The sequence below is a fragment of the Ailuropoda melanoleuca genome, chromosome 19 (genome assembly GCF_002007445.2).
Source record: "Ailuropoda melanoleuca isolate Jingjing chromosome 19, ASM200744v2, whole genome shotgun sequence".
In the NCBI taxonomy this organism is placed as follows: Eukaryota; Metazoa; Chordata; class Mammalia; order Carnivora; family Ursidae; genus Ailuropoda; species Ailuropoda melanoleuca.
In genome coordinates this window covers 22,804,923-22,821,453 of record NC_048236.1, presented here as the reverse complement: position 1 = coordinate 22,821,453, position 16,531 = coordinate 22,804,923, and the positions used below count along the sequence as shown (strand labels likewise).

At 38.2% G+C, this 16,531-nt stretch overlaps 1 protein-coding gene across 1 annotated transcript in view; it reads left to right on the top strand.

The window, feature by feature from the left end:
- Nucleotides 1-10,845: 10,845 nt before the first annotated feature.
- The window catches only part of COL9A1 (collagen type IX alpha 1 chain), a 92,092-nt gene continuing 86,406 nt past the window's right edge, over nt 10,846-16,531 (top strand). Inside the window, exon 1 of the mRNA XM_034648242.1 lies at nt 10,846-10,859. Within this exon, the coding sequence (XP_034504133.1) occupies nt 10,846-10,859 (14 nt within the window). The remainder of the gene's footprint in view (nt 10,860-16,531) is intronic.

The following is a 16,531-nucleotide window of genomic DNA, read 5'->3' as shown; positions in this document are numbered from 1 at the left end:
ACTTTTGACAGAATATGCTTCTTTTGCTTTCTTGGCTCAGAGTCTTTTTAACACCTAAAGATAATTTTTCTTCCCAAACAACTTTTCTGTCTCATTAACAAGTTTAGCGATGTCACATGCAGCTGGTATAAAGATAACTAGGTCAGGTTTCTTGATTAGTCCTTTGAGCATCCCTTAAGTGCTATTTTGTTTAATATTTGTGTGCATTTTTGTAGGAAAAGAAGAGATAATTTGGTGAATAGCTTTAACTCTATTTTAACCTCAGACACAATCTTAATTTTAATTAAAAAGAAACTAGATCTAGACTGCTTTGCAAGATCCAATGAGGATATATATATGTTCAAATTTTAAATTTTGAGGTTTTGGACTGGCTCTCTACCAGTGATTCTCAACCTGGCTACACTTTAGAATCACTGGGGTTGGGGTAGAGGGTGGGTGGGGTGTAGGGAGGAATTTAAGAAATATCAATGCTTAGGTGGGCATCCATCCCAGATCAATTAAATCTAAATCTCTGTGGGTAGGTCCAAACATTTGAATTTTTATTTTTTAAATTATTTATTTATTATTTATTTATTTTTAAATATTTTATTTATTTGAGAGAGAGAGCATGAGAGAGAGCACAAGTGGGGAGGGGGGAGAGGGGCAGCGGGAGAGGGAGAAGCAGACTCTTGGCTAATCAGGGAGCCCGACACAGGGCTCGATTCAAGGACCCTGAGATCATGACCTGAGCCAAAGGCAGACGCTTAACCAACTGAGCCACCCAGGCGTCCCTAAACTTTTGAATTTTTAAAAAGATCCCCAAGCAATTCTAAATGCTGTAACAACTATAACGTCTCTTATGGAAAAAAAAAAACATTCAGGGGACAAATAGTTACAGAATATCAGGTGCTATATGACAGCTTTAACGTAATCATATTGAGAGTAGAAACTACATTCTATTTTAAGGGGTTCTCTTTTCACTCCCCTCCTGAGACTCCTCTCACCTGCACATCTAGGGAGAAGTGTAAAGTAGGTGCACACTTAGAATATCTACCTCTTTTGTGAGCATGCTAAGTGTAGGTCCACACAAGGGCCTATGTACAGAGACAAGAAAGATGCTTATCCTTCTTCCTCCCAAATCACTGTCTTCTTTCCCCTGGACAAAGCCCTGTTGGACCTGCATTGAAACTTGGGAAGGAGTGCTTCTCACGAATGGAAACTGAGAATTTAGGCTTCCATCCTTGAATTTTTATTGTAGTGAGGAAACTAACGCGAATGGTTCTTTGCAAGAATAAAGAGAAACATGAACTTCAGGGGCGGGTTTGCTAAGAGGAAAGGAGGGAGAAATGCATATCAAAATTTAGAAAAAACAGCCATTTGTGCTTTCTCCTCCCCTAAATAAACAACAGCGACAACAACTCTAAAAACCAATAATTTGAAGGAAAGCTACATTATTTTAAGTGGAAAAGACTGCACTTTAATTTATAAAAGTCATCTTATGAAAATAACAAGGAAAAAATGATTGTATGCTCAAATTATTACTTGGATATCCAGGTCTTACAATAGGGGAAGAGCTGTGAATTCCCAACACAGGACAACTGAGAGCCAACAACAGAATAAATTTGTCACCTGGTTGGCCCCAGAAGTTTCCCTGTTTTCTAAGGTCTGTAAATGGTGGTAGGAAGTGGAATAATGGAAGGGGACAGAAGGGAAGGAAAAAGAATTAAAGGCAGGTCCTAAAAGTACTTAAGGCAATAATAAAGGGTAGCTAGTATAGGCAAAGCTAAATTTGGGGGCAATATTAACAAGTGTCTGGGTTTGGCTGGGATAGGGAGAAAAGGAAAATAAGGCATCGTTCTTACTCTCAGGAAGCTAACTCTCTTATTGGAAAGTTTATTTTTACATAGAAGAAATAAAGAATAATTTAGACAAAATAAATCACCAAAGTGATTGCATATTTTTATATTGTTTAGTTTTCCGATTATAAAAGTGATAATGTCTATTGTAGAGAAGTTAGGAGTTAAAGAAAAGTGTAGAAAGGAAAATAATGATCACCCTAAGTTCTGAGCTCTTCCTGTTCTGAGTTTTGGTATCATCTTTTCTTCCTTCTTGTCTTCAGCTTCTCTCTCTCTCTGCACTGGCTCCTTTCTCTCAGCCCATCAATGTGGTCAGCTCTCCCCCATCTCAGCATCCTCATCACTACGGTGGGGATAATTGCACCTGCCACTGATGGTTGCCGTGTGATTAAATGAGGCAATCCAGGTAAATGCTTGGAACAGTACGCACCATGTAGTAAACACCATACAATTGTTATCTTTCAATTATATTAAAACAAACAAGAAAACTTTTTGCTAGACCCTGTTCTCCTCTCACCACTGTCTTAGCTTTTCCCATCCTTTGGCTCCCTGACCTCTGCTGACATTATTCTCTTCTCTCCTCACTATGATTAGGTTTCTGCCAAGGCCTCGCAGAAATGTTAACCTGCCCTCGGTTTCTTACCAGAGTGTTTTTCCAGCTCGGCTGAAATCTCTGTGGTCACCTCCACTTCTTCCCAGTGTCCATCTGCCTTATAGCGCTAGTCAATCTGATGCCAGATCTGATCCTTTTCACCTTTTCTGGAAATGAAAACCCAGTCTTTGAAAACAGATTTTAAGCTCTGACATCTATCAAACCTCATCCTTGAGCATCTAGCCCTAAGCCTTTCAGTCTATCTACCCACCCAGACCTAATTTATTCCCAGTAAGCATGTTTATCATCATCTGCCTTGTATTGATGTTGTTGCATGTCTGTCCTTCTGGCTGGACAGGTGACATTGACCACTGTGTTTACTTTTGTATCTCAACAGCCTGTTTCATGGACGTTTGCCAAATTGTGTTGAGGTCCTGGTGGGTACTTCCTAAGGCATTTACTATTTACTAACCTGTGTTTTAATTATTAAGGTGTATCTCTTCTTTGCTATATTTTAAAGTCCTTGTGAGGTGGGAATCTGGCTTCTTCAGTTGTATTTACTCTACAGTGTTCAAAATTGTGTCCTGCATATAAGAGGTACTCCCTAAATATTTCTGAAACAATAATTACCTTTGCAGAATACTTTACACTTTACAAAGCTCTTCCACATGGATCAGCTCATTGAGTACCCTGGTGAGCCTCCAAGGGAAGTCCCCATTTGGCAGAAGATGAATGAAAGGACACACATTGGTGGAACAAGCAAGGGCTCAAGTTAAAGTCTTCTGATTTTAGATGTTTCTGCTTTCTCTGCTATACTCTCCTGTCTGTGAAACTGAATGTAACAACATTTCATGCAAATAGCTTTTCCTGAGTGATCAGAATGGAGAACATCTGGCTGGAGATATAGGCGAGTTCTGTGGAAGAGGTGGGGCTTGCTTGAGAAGGGCTTGGAAGTGTGCCTTGGAAGAACATGCAGTATAATAGGCAGAGAGAAGGTGAATAATGTTTTGGAAGATACAGTACATGAAAAGTTTTGTATTAAAACTAGTTTCAATGTTTCATATTTGAAAAAAACTTAGGTTGCAGAAAGCATTTATTGTTAAAGGAAACACATGAATTGCAGCTAAAATTACAGTTGAATTTATAACTCTGGACCCAGCAATAGGAATGACTGTGGTGGGCTCTGTAGGCAGCACAGCAAAACCCTGAGGCTTTTTATAATCTTTCGATTTCTTAAAAAAGTCTTTTTATGGTTATTTACAGTCTAACGTAGGTCAACTAACTTGGTAGGGTTTTTTTCTTCTTAAATAACTGCTTACAGTAACACACCAAGGGTCTGTCATTTAGCCTTTGGATATAACATTGAAGTTATTTATTTCTTTCCTTCTGTGTTTATAGTGTGTATTTATGAACAACTTTATTATGGTACAAATCTGTAGCCAAATGACATTTCCCAATATTGCACCGAGAGGCAGATATCTACTGGTTACTCTGGTGATTCTAGTAATAACATTTTACACGTTCTTCTGGCTTTCAAGAGTGTCCTGTCAGATAACAAAGCTTAAAAGAACATCTACAGTGATGAAAGCCTTGTGGGGTTGCAATTTTTCTACGTCCGGTTCCGAAACCAACCCTATGTAGCAAGTTATGCTTGGTGAGGCCAATAATTCTAGGTCATTTATTCTTTTATTGCTTCTTTACTATTTTGTTCTACTTGACTGAATAGGTTTTAGGAAATACACCGCGGGCATGCTGATTTCCATTCGAGTTGCTCCAGCTACACTCCACATTTTTCCTTCTCTCCCTTTTGAGCTCCACTTGAGAGCTCATTTCACCATTCAGAACAACTTCAATTTCAAATCTTTTCCCTGCACACAACACATCTCCCGTTCTTGGCTCTGTGCCTTCATTCTTGCAGCCTGAAGTCGTCACTTAGTATGTACCCAGGATTCTTTTGGACCTTTGTTTTTTAAAAGTAATATACATTTTATTTACTGATCAGGTTTCCCCCAAGGAAAGGAAAGTACTGCTAACTGCTTATGGCATTGACCCTTCCTAGCACCCGACTTTATTTTTATTTTTTTTAAAGATTTTATTTATTTGACAGAGAGAGACAGCGACAGAGGGAACACAAGCAAAGGGAGTGTGAGAGGGAGAAGCAGGTTTCCCGCCAAGCAGGGAGCCTGATGTGGGGCTCAGTCTCAGAATCCTGGGATCATGACCTGAGCTGAGAGCAGACACTTAACTACTGAATCACCCAGGTGACCCTAGCACCCGACTTCAAGCGTTTAGTAGCCTGTTGCTAGTATTAATGGAAAAAAAAAGAATTGTAATTTTTGTGGTAGAAAATAACCTGTGTTTTAGTATAGACATCTTGCCTCTTTTACTCTTGCAGCTCGCATCAGGGTACCTGGTGTTCCTTATGTTTTGACAGTAACCCTAAACTGAGAATCCTTTGCAGACAACAAAAAGGTTCTCCTAGAACTGTGCCACTCTCCAATTGAAACTCTTATTTCTATGTTTCCCATAAAAATGGATTGCTGATTTGTTTTTCAGTGGAAGAAGGAATACCTCTGGAAATGGAAACTTTATTATGTGATAGGCAGCTTAATAGAAGACAGTTATTAACATTGTTAGACTCATTTCTTTATTTACCAAAGGCAGTTTAATGATACTAATTTTTTCAACCTCTGGGTTAACAATGGCACACAAATAATATTTCCAAAAAGTTAAGTTGCGCCTTTAACATAATTAAATACACTCCATGCATTATCATGCCTCTGAGGTTTTGCTCTCATTATTCCAACTGCCTTGTAACCTGTTCTGCATTTCTCTTCCTGTAAAATATGATTCATTTCTCAAGGTCAAGGTAAAATGTCACTTCCTCTGTGAAATGCTTTTGAATCCTTCTGAACAGAATCAGTTATTTTTGCCTTTCTGTCTCCAAAACACTTATGATTCTACTTATTTTCTTTTGGGGGTCCTTTTAGGTCAAAGTGCTTCACAGTTTTGGGGTGTGTGTGTGTGAGTCCTTCTTCCTTAGAGGCAGATGGGTGTTATTTGGCTCTGAGAGTTTCCTTAGTATCCAGCATCGCGCTTTTATGTTTTTTTAAGATTTTATTTATTTGACACAGAGAAAGAGACAGCGAGAGAGGGAACACAAGCAGGGGCAGAGGGAGAGGGAGAAGCAGGCTTCCCGCTGAGCAGGAAGCTGATATAGGGCTTCATGACCTGAGCCAAAGGCAGACACTTAATGACTGAGCCACCCAGGTGCCCCAGCATTGTGCTTTTATATGGTGTTGGTTGAAGTTTTGACTGCTAAGGACTATACAAAATGATGACTAGTGGTAATAAAGGAAGTGTGGGTGAGATTATAAATAGTTAAGGTCCCTAACCTGGGAGAATTGAAAATTTTGGACAAGTTTTGGTATGTATAGAACCACAGAAAAATATAGAAGAGACCTTTACTACTACTTTTTGTAACTTTTAGCAAAGCACCGGTAAGGAAAACATTTGCATGCAGCTCAGTCAATTAGGGCACTAAGTTGGTGACCAGCACAATGGGCAAATTTTTATCAATTTTTGAAGAAGTACTTCACCTTGGAAGTTTATGAAGAAAAGAAAATAATTGTAAAGGACTAGATGCACAGTGAAATGGAAAATGAACTTAAGCACATTGTGTCGTGTGTGTGCATGTGTGTGTACTGGGAAACAAATTATAGGAAGAACATTGGCTTTGGTGGCAGATAAACCCAAGGTTAGTTTTGGCCTGCCATCTGGAGCTTCCCTTAGCAAGTTACCTAACATTTTTGAGCCTCACTTATCTTACCTGTAAAAGGGCAATTATAATGAGTTGTGTAGATTAAATGGGATAACTTCTTTTTTAAGTATGAAGCACAGTTCCTGGCATAGTAGAGGTATTCCTTCTCCTGTTTTCTTCTACATTGTAGTTCTAGAAAAATATTGGAAGCCCTGGGGAAACCCTTGGCCAAGACAGACTGGGATAACATCAGCAGTTCTAATCCTGAGCCTCTGTCACCATCTGATACCGCCTGCCCACTTCTTCATCCCTGCTGGTCCACCCTGTACTGACCACTGCCTAGAAACTGATTGTGCTAATGCTAGGGCCCTTTCAGCTTGTAAGGGCTCTAAGTTCAGTCCTCAAGAACAAAGCCTCTTTATCACCTGTCCCCATGTCAGTGGCTATTGCTATTCCGGGCATTAATCATGGTTTCAGGGATATTTGAAATGCAGGAAAGGCAGGAGGCAGGACTTCTCTGTGGTTGCCCTTTGGTGCCTCTGGAATGTCTGTGCATGCCTGTGCTGCTTTGTGGTTAGTCAGTTGGTTGTGAGTTTACAGTTCCAAGTGGCTTTGGGTGAGAAAAAGAATGTCTTTCAAAAACCATGAGCTGCTAGAAGAATCTCTCCCAGTTACTCAGATGTTTCTTTCTCCATAGTTGTTTTCTCTTTCGAGGTTACAGCAGTTAGAATTAAAAGTTGTAATACTGGCTTCAAGCCAAAGTTCTTACACCTGGGCTTTGCTATTTATTTTGTATATATTATATGATTCCATTAAATTTTGTGAAAGAAAATGTGTAAGTACTTCAAGTGATGTGCATTTATGAAAGTTGTAAATCTGTGTATGACCACAACTTGTGCATAGGAAAGAAACATCTTAATGAATCGTTGAACATTATATCAAAAACTAATGGTGTACTATATGTTGGTTAATTGAATTTAAATAAAAAAAGAAGAGAAAAGAAACATCCTAAAATGTTAATAGTAGATTGTCTCATTGAGTGTTTTTTCTTCTTTTTTCTATTTACATGCTTTCTGCTTCTCTATAATGTTTACATATTACTTCTAAAGCAAAAAAAAAAAAAAACCAAATATATATTATAGAATGTTACATATAATTGTTTTTTCATTTTAGAAGTCATATATATATGTAGTGCTCAGTTATATATAATGAGAGAGAAGGCATTATTGATACTGAGGTGAGCTTAAAGGGCTTATTAAGGGAAGCTCTGTAAGAAGAAGAATCATAAAAGTGTAGCAGAGAACAAAAGATGTGAGTATGGAAGGGAGGAGAGGGCTTTTGACTGATTTACTTTGATATCTATAGGTAGGTTTTTCCAGTAGTTAAATATTATCTAGGAGTTTTTAACCTCAATATAGTCACATCCTTCTCTCCTAAGGAGATCTAAATAAGCCACCATTAACTGTAGCAGAGTGGAGTTGAGGGGGAAAATTAAGTAGAGGAGAGTAAGTTATAATAACAATTGCAGCTAAAACTTATTGAGTTACAGGCACTATTCTAAGCTCTAGTTTAGTCCTTATAAAATATACCAAAAAGTGGGTATTTTAATTATTCATATTTACAGATGACCAAACCAAGTCACAGGGAGATTAGTTACTTCTCCGGGGTCTCCTAGCTAGAAAGTGGTGGTGCTGATTTGAACCTAAGTAGTCACACTCGTAACCTTGGAGATGGCCCTGTTTAGTTATAACAGTTATAACAACAAACAGCCTGCAAAGATATAGCATAGAAGCAGCAGTTTCAAAAACTCCCGAGCTATACAGGAGAATTATTTACTAATCTCAGAGCATGTCTTAAAGGGGAAGGCTTCAGAGAGGAACTTCTCCAGCAACAAAGTAGCTGGCAGGCACCATTTCTCTCCCTGGCCCCCAGCATAAACACATGGCCACCTGCAAGAACCAGGGAGGTGCCAACATTCATTACCTAACTTGCTTACAGCAAACCCCGCCTCCTGTGCTTTGGTAGATTGGCCCTTCCCAGTCATGTCTGCCTCAGTCCCAGTGCTGCAGGTCTCCCTCCCAGAAAACTGGGGCAAACCTTGCCAACGCTGTGTCTCCCAACCTGTGTGTTTTGTGGGGTCTCGGTCCCAGTGGTGGTGGTGATAGTGGCAGTGGCGGGCCATGCAGAAGCCTGAGGCACATCTTGTTAAAATCACATGGCCTGTACATGCACACTTTGTGGATCTGCCCAGACCATCCCTGGTCCTGGAAGTGGTGGCGGCAGGTCTCATTTCATAAGCAGACTGGTATGCGTCTTTTTAAAACCACATGCCCCATCAGGCTGGGGACCAAACAATGCCCACAATAGACAAAGAGAGCCTCTGCAGATGACTGGACTGAAGAAAAAAGCAGCCAGGACAAAATAGCAGGGCACACACAACACACATAGGAGACACTCCCTGAAACATCAAGTTCTGATGAACAAGGAACACTGTTCTGCAGGGCACTACAGGTCCTCTTCTTCATAAGGCTATTACTTTCAAGAGCAGGAGACATAGCTAACTTACCTAACACACAGAAACAGACACAGAGAATTAGACAAAATTAAGAGACAGAGGAATTTGTCCCACATGCAAGAACAGGACAAAACCACAGCAAGAGACCCAAGCAAAATGGATATAAGTAATAAACCTCACAGCGAATTTAAAGTAATGATCATAAAAATACTAACTGGCCTTGATAAAAGAGTGGAGGACATCAGTGAGACCCTTAACAAAGCTATAAAGAAGACCCAATTGGAGATGAAGAACACAATAAGTGAAATTTAAAATACACTAGATGGAATAAATAGCAGGCTAGAGGAAGTGGAGGAATGGATTAGCCACCTGGAAGACAGTAATGTAAAGTAATCAAGCTGCGCAGCTAAGAGAAAAAAATATATGCAAAATGAGAATATTCTTAGGGAACTCAGCAACTCCATCAAGCACAATTACATTCACATTATAGGGCCCTAGAAGAAGAAGAGAGAGAAAGGGGGGCACAAAATTTATTTGAAGAAATAATAGCTGTAAACTTCCCTAATCTGGGGAAGGAAAAAGAAATCCAGATCCAGGAGGCACAGAGATCCCCTAACAAAATCAACCCAAGGAGGTCCACACCAAGGCACGTAGTAATTAAAATGGCAAATAGTAGTGAAAAAGAGAGAATTTTAAAAGCAGCAAGAGAAAAGACAGTTATATACAAAGGAAACCCCATAAAGCTATCAGTTGCAGCAGAAACTTTGCAGGCCAGAAGGATGGGGCATGATATACTCAAAGTGCTGAATGGAAAAAATCTGCAGCCAAGAATACTTTACCCTGCAAGGCGATCATTTCAGAATAAAAGAATGATAAAGAGTTTCTCAGACAAACAAAAGTTAAAGAAGTTCCTGACCAATAAATCAGCCCTAAAATAAATGTTAAAGGGAAGACTTCATAAGGGTAGGGAAAGTAGGAAACACAAAAGCAGTAAAAAAAAAATAGGTATACTGTAAAAATCAGTTAAGGGATTCACAAAATTAAAGGATGTAAAATATGACATCTTATACTTAGAACATGGTGGGGGGGTTGAGTAAAGAATGGGTTCAAACTCAAGTGACCATCAACTTACTATAGACTGTTATATGCAGAAGGAGTTGTATACAAATCTAATAGTAACCATAAATCAAAAACAACTAATAGATATGCAAAAAATAAATATAAAGGAATCCAAGTATATCACCAAAGAAGGCCAGCAAACTATGAAAGAGAGCAGGAAAGAAAGGATCAGAGAAGAACTACAAAACAACTACAAAACAAATAACAATATGGCAAAAAATACATACCTATTAATAATTACTTTGAACGCAAATCAACTAAATGTTCAATCAAAAAATACAAAATGACAGAATGGATAAAGAAACAAAACCCATCTATACGCTGCCTGTAAGATTCTCATTTCAAACAAAGACACATGCAGATTAAAAGTGAGGGGTTGGAGAAACATTTATCATGCAAAGGGATGTCAAAACTAAGCCGAGGTAGCAATATTTATATCAGATGATAAAGACCCTAAAACAGAGACATAAAGGACACTATATAATAATAAAGGGGACAATCCAACAAGAAGATATAACAACTATAAATATTTATGCAACCAACATGGGAGCACCCAACATAAAACAGTTAATGACAAACATAAAGGAACTAATCAATAGTAACGCAGTAATAATAGGGGACTTTAACAGCTCACTTATATCAATGGACAGATCATCCAAACAGAAAATCAACAAGCAAACAGTGGCTTTGAATGACATGCTGGACCAAATGGATTTAACAGATATATTTAGAACATGCTTTCCATCCTAAAACAGCAGAATACTCATTCTTTTCAAGTGTACATAGAGCATTCTCCTGAATCGATCACACATTAAGCTATAAAACTAGTCTCAACAAATTCAAGAAGATTGAAGTCATACCATGCATCTTTTCTGACCACAATGCTATGAAACTAGAGATCAACCACAAGAAAAAATCTGGAAGGAGCACAAATACATGGAGGTTAAATAACATGCTACTAACAATGAATGGGTCAACCAGGAAATCAAAGAAGAAATCAAAAATTACATGGAGAGAAATGAAAATGAAAACACAATGGTCCAAAATCCCTGGTATGCAGCAAAAGTGGTTCTAAGAGGAAAGTGTGTAGCCATACAGGCCTACCTCAAGAAGCAAGAAAAATCTCAAACAACATAAACTTACACACCTAAAGGAGCTAGAAAAAGAACAAATAAAATCCCAAACCAGCAAAAGGAAGGAAATAATAAAGATCAGAACAGAAATAAATGATATGAAAACCAAAAGAGTAGAATAGATCAATGAATCCAGGAGCTGGTTCCTTGAAAAGATCAACAAAATTGATAAACCTCTAGCCAGACTCATTTGAGAAAAAAAGAAGAGAACTCAAACAAAATCACAAATGAAAAAGAAGTAACAACTGACACCACAGAATTACAAATGATTGTTAAGAAACTATTATGAAAAGTTATTGGCCAACAAATTGGACAACCTAGAAGAAACAGATAAATTCTTAAAAACATATAGCCTCCCAAGGCTGAAGCAGGAAGAAATAGAAAATTTAAACAGGCCAATTACTAGCAATAAAATTGAATCAGTAATCAAAATACTCCTGACAAACAAAAGTCCAGGGCCAGAGAGCTTGCCAGGTGAATTCTACTGAGCATTTAAAGAAGAGTTAACACTTAATCTTCTCAAACTTTTCCAAAAATTAGAAGAGGAAGGAAAACTTCCAAATTCATTCTTTAAGGCAAGCATTACCCTCATACCAAAGCCATATAGACACCACAAAAAAAGAGAACTATAGGCCAATATCCCTGACGAATACAGATGCAAAAATCCTCAACAAAAATTAGCAAACTAAATCTAACAATATATTAAAAAATAATTAAAACAACATATGATTTCTCTCATATGTGGAATTTAAGAAACAACACAGATGAACAAAGGAAAAAAAAAGAGACAAGCCAAAAAACAGACTCTTATCTATAGAGAACAAACAGATGGTTACAGAGGAGAGGTGGGTAGGGGGATGGGTGAAATAGATGAAGGGAATTAAAGTTATCTTGGGGCGCCTGGGTGGCGCAGTCCTTAAGCATCTGCCTTTGGCTCAGGGCGTGATCCCAGCGTTCTGGGATCCAGTCCCACATCAGGCTCCTCCACTAGGAGCCTGCTTCTTCCTCTCCCACTCCCCCTGCTTGTGTTCCCTCTCTCACTGGCTGTCTCTCTCTGTCAAATAAATAAATAAAACCTTAAAAAAAAATAGCTTTAAAAAAAAGTATAGTTATCTAACGAGCATTGGGTAATATATAGAACTGTCGAATCACTATATTGTACACCTGAAATTAATATAACACTGTATGTTAACCACACTGGAATTAAAATTTTTTAAAAAAATTAAGTGTTCATTTAGTGTCTTTCTCCCTCAATAGGCTTTCTGAACAATCAGATTGCATTTTATTTGCACATTTATTCTGAGAATAGCCCTAAAATGGAATCAATTATAATACTTCAATATATACATATGGAAATCAACCAAGAATGGAAGATTTGCATAAAATCAAAGTTATCTACTTAAAGACTAGAAATCAAATTCTAGCCTGACGCGGTAGCCCAGGTTTCAAATTGCAGGATTACACTGCCACCTAGTGTAGACAAACATTTTCCCAGAGTGTGAAAGCTAGTGAATGCATATAAAATTTCATAGGATGCAACATAAAACAATGTTCACTTAAGGGTTCTTTGGTAAAAGAGAAAGAGTGATTTCAGAATTAAGGATTTTTATATATTTTATTGATAAAAGGTAACATGTATTCAGGAACACATTTTATATATTTTGCTTGATAAATGAGAGTAGTGCAGAAGGGAAGCCTTGGATTCTGTACATCATTCTGCCAAGTAAATTTCCTTAATACATGTAATGTAAAGAAATTAGTACAATTTGTTTTCATAAGTGTGAAAGTTCCCATTATATCTTTCTTATGGGTGCAACTGATATTTATTTTAAAAAGTTATTCTGCAAGTAACTATTCAAAAAATTCAGTCTGCAAGTCCATATCAGTTATAAAAAGGACGGGGTGGCTCAATGGAGTTGAAAACATTACTTTTATGAGCAGCATTTCTCACTGGACCAGTAGCACCAGCATCAACCTGGGAGCTTGTTAGAAATATAAATTCTCAGACCCACCTTAAATCTCCTGAATCAGAAACTCTGGGGGTGAAGCCCAGAGATACGTTTTTATCCTCGGGTGATTTTGATGTATCTTTGGAAACCACTGTTAGAAAAGGAGGGTTTACAGCATGTAGAAAAATATGTTGAATGATCAGTATGTGAGGTTTGAAGATGCAAAAGAGGCTTAGGACATGAATCAGCCGCTACAAATTGAAGATCCACAAGGCAGCAAATGTAGCAACACGTGTTGGAAGCACATGTGTGGTGGAGGGGATTTGATTTCTCCCTTCCTTGGGGTAATGCAAATGCTCATATTTTAGAGCAAGCAAAAGTAATACACCAGAAAGCTTGGAGGAGGTGGTGGTGTTTATGTTAAATAACACATTCTTGTATTAATGGTCCATGGCAAGAACACATTCATTTGTGAGAGATTCAGAGAGAAATGGCTATCATCATGAGGCCCTATTTGCTTGCTACATATGATTAGGCTACAATTACAAGTATAGAACCAAAATAAGCAGATTAAAATAGAGCTTTGATTGTGGTGAGATTTCTTTACAGTAAAACTTAACTCAATGCAAAACTGTGGGAGTCCTAGTTTTAGCAACTCTCTGATTATTAATCAGCCTCTCAGCGAGATTTCTTTGATAAATTTCAAGCTCTAGCTGTGGCTAATTTGCAGCATCCTCGCACAACTGCTATGTGTCACTAGACATTTGAGTCTTTTATTTTTAAAGACAAGATATACAGAAGAGAGCTTACAACGAGATACTATTAGGAAGCTAATTTTAAAAGGGCGTCTTCTTAGTTTTAATCTATAAAGTAAATGTGGGACACACGACATCTTTAAAAAAATTGTGTTTATGGTAACTTCACTTCAAAAGAATACTTAAAAAAATATCATTGTGTTAAAACTAAGGAGCCTTCTCTACTATTCTATGAACTTTATGGGATGTCCCAACTATTGTGCCCTATGCCAGGAAATAAGGGGAAAAATATATCTTGACACACCTTGTGCCTACTGTATTCTAACACAATGTTTTTAAAACCATGGGTTGCAACCCATTAGCTGATCCTGAAATCAATTTATTGAGTTGGTCACCATCACTAAAAAATGAAATAGAATAAAACAGAAAATAGACTGCACTACATTTACATGGATAAATACTGTCTTCTGAAACTTGTTTCAGTTGTGAATATGCACGTATACTTATCAAATCCATTCAGTCCATCCTTCAGCAATGCCAGAACCATTTTTCTGAAGACATATCTAAAAAGTCATTTTTGGCTTCAAACTCTTCATCCAGCTTCCTTAATAGCCAGAATAAAGTCGAAACTCTTTCAAAGGCTTTCAATATCCCCTTACTCAAAGTCCCCCCCATGGTCCTTCTACTTGTCATTTCAAAAAAAACCCATCACCATATACTCAGTTACTCAAGCTTAAAAACCAAGTAGTTCCACCTGCCCTCCTCTCCTTTTCCAGTCCACCCTATCAGTTTTGTCTCTGGATTCTCATAAAGTCTGAGTCAAAATTTATCATCTCAGAGGAGCCTTCCCTTACCCCTCAATCATGATCAGCCTCTAAACCTACCCCTGCCTTTCTCTAAAACACATTGCCCACTTTTGTATGTATTTTTAAAGATTTCATTTATTTGACAGAGAGAGAGAGCAAAAGCAGGGGTTGCGGCAGGCAGAGGGAGAGGGAAAAGTGAGCTCCCCGAGGAGCAGAGAGCCTGATGTGGGGCTCAATCGCAGGACCCTGGGATCATGACCTGAGCTGAAGGCAGTTGCTTAACCAATTGAGCCACCCAGGTGCCCCTGTATATATATATATTTATAACAGTTCCAATTCAAATTATCATGTCTATTCTTGTAAATGTATTTAGTATCTGTCTGCCTACAAGCTGTAAGGTCCATGGGGGCAGGGACCTGGTCTTTCTCTGCTGTACCTCTGTGCTGAGACCAGCTCAAGGCTCATGGTAGGAGACTCACCAATAAATATTTACCAAATGAAAGAGCTCTTGAATTAACCTTGGGGTTCCTAAAATACTCTCTTCTACCTTTTTGTCGTGGTACCTGCTATTTCTTCTGCCCAGAATGTACTATTCCCACTTGTTCTCTTGGTAGGCTTCTATTCACCCTTTAAGATTTCACTTCCTTTATGAAAAGCTTCCTGATGCTTCTGGACTGAGTTCATACTTGTTCTCAGTGATGCTGCAACCTTATTCCCTCACTATTTTGCAGTCATTTTCATATTGGACTTCCCAACGGGGCTGTGAGCTTCCTCAGGGCAAGGTGGTTATATTTTTGGTACATATAGTCATTCAATAAGTGTTTGCTGAATGATTGGGTACACAAATGAAAAAGAGTAGATGATCAAGAAAGATGATTTGTGATGATGTTCCTTGTTATAAACTGTAAGTAAGTAAAATTCTGGATTTCCAGAAAGGGAAAGATGTGTGTGTGTGTGTGTGTGTGTGTGTGTGTGTGTGTGTGTGTGTTGGAGGAGGGAGGGAGTAAAGAGGGGTGAAAGCATATTCTGTATAAAATACTTCTATTTACAAAATGGATAATTTTCAAATATCACACTATCTTAGTGCATTTATAATCTTATATAATTGATCAGATTTCATTTCCACATAGTTTTTCAGGAACAAAACTGTTAGGTAAAGTGAGGGAGCAGTGTTAGTGATAAAAAAGCTTATGTGTCTAATTTTAGGGTGCAATCTGACCCAGACCAGAGAGTGTGGGGTTTGCACTGCTCCCTGTGAGACTGTCATGTCAAGTTATGAAATATGGTTAAAAGAAAACGGGGATGGTGGACACTGGGGAAGGTATGTGCTATGGTGGGCGCTGTGAGTTGTGTAAGACTGATGAATCACAGACCTGTACCCCTGAAACAGATAATACATTATATGTTAATAAAAATAAATAAATTAGGGGCTCCTGGGTGGCACAGCGGTTAAGCGTCTGCCTTCCGCTCAGGGCGTGATCCCAGCGTTATGGGATCGAGCCCCACATCAGGCTCCTCCGCTATGAGCCTGCTTCTTCCTCTCCCACTCCCCCTGCTTGTGTTCCCTCTCTCGCTGGCTGTCTCTATCTCTGTCAAATAAATAAATAAAATCTTTTAAAAAACAAATAAATTAATTAATTAAAAAAAATAAGATGGGGTGGAAAAAGGAGAAAAAAGTGCCCTTAAATGAGTGTGTGTTAAAGAGAGAGAGAGAGAGAGAGAGAGATCTTGTTTTTTCTGGACTTATATTCTTTCTTAATAGAGCTGTTGCTTGCTCTTCATCATTTTACATAAAACTGCCAAGCTGGAATAAAGCCAAACCACTTATAAGAAAACCTATTTTCTTCTCATTTAAAAAATCTTTTATAAAAGTCCCCCTTCATTTGCCTTCTTGTTCTAGCTGTAGAGGATTCTACAAAGTGGGAGGAGGAGGGGACAAAAGCAGAAGTGAGATATTTAAAACACTTAACAAAAGGATTTCTCAAACACTTAATTATACAGGAAAATCTGCCTCTCTTGTTTCCCACAGTAAATAGTATTAGAGGATCTGTACTACAAATAAAGAAC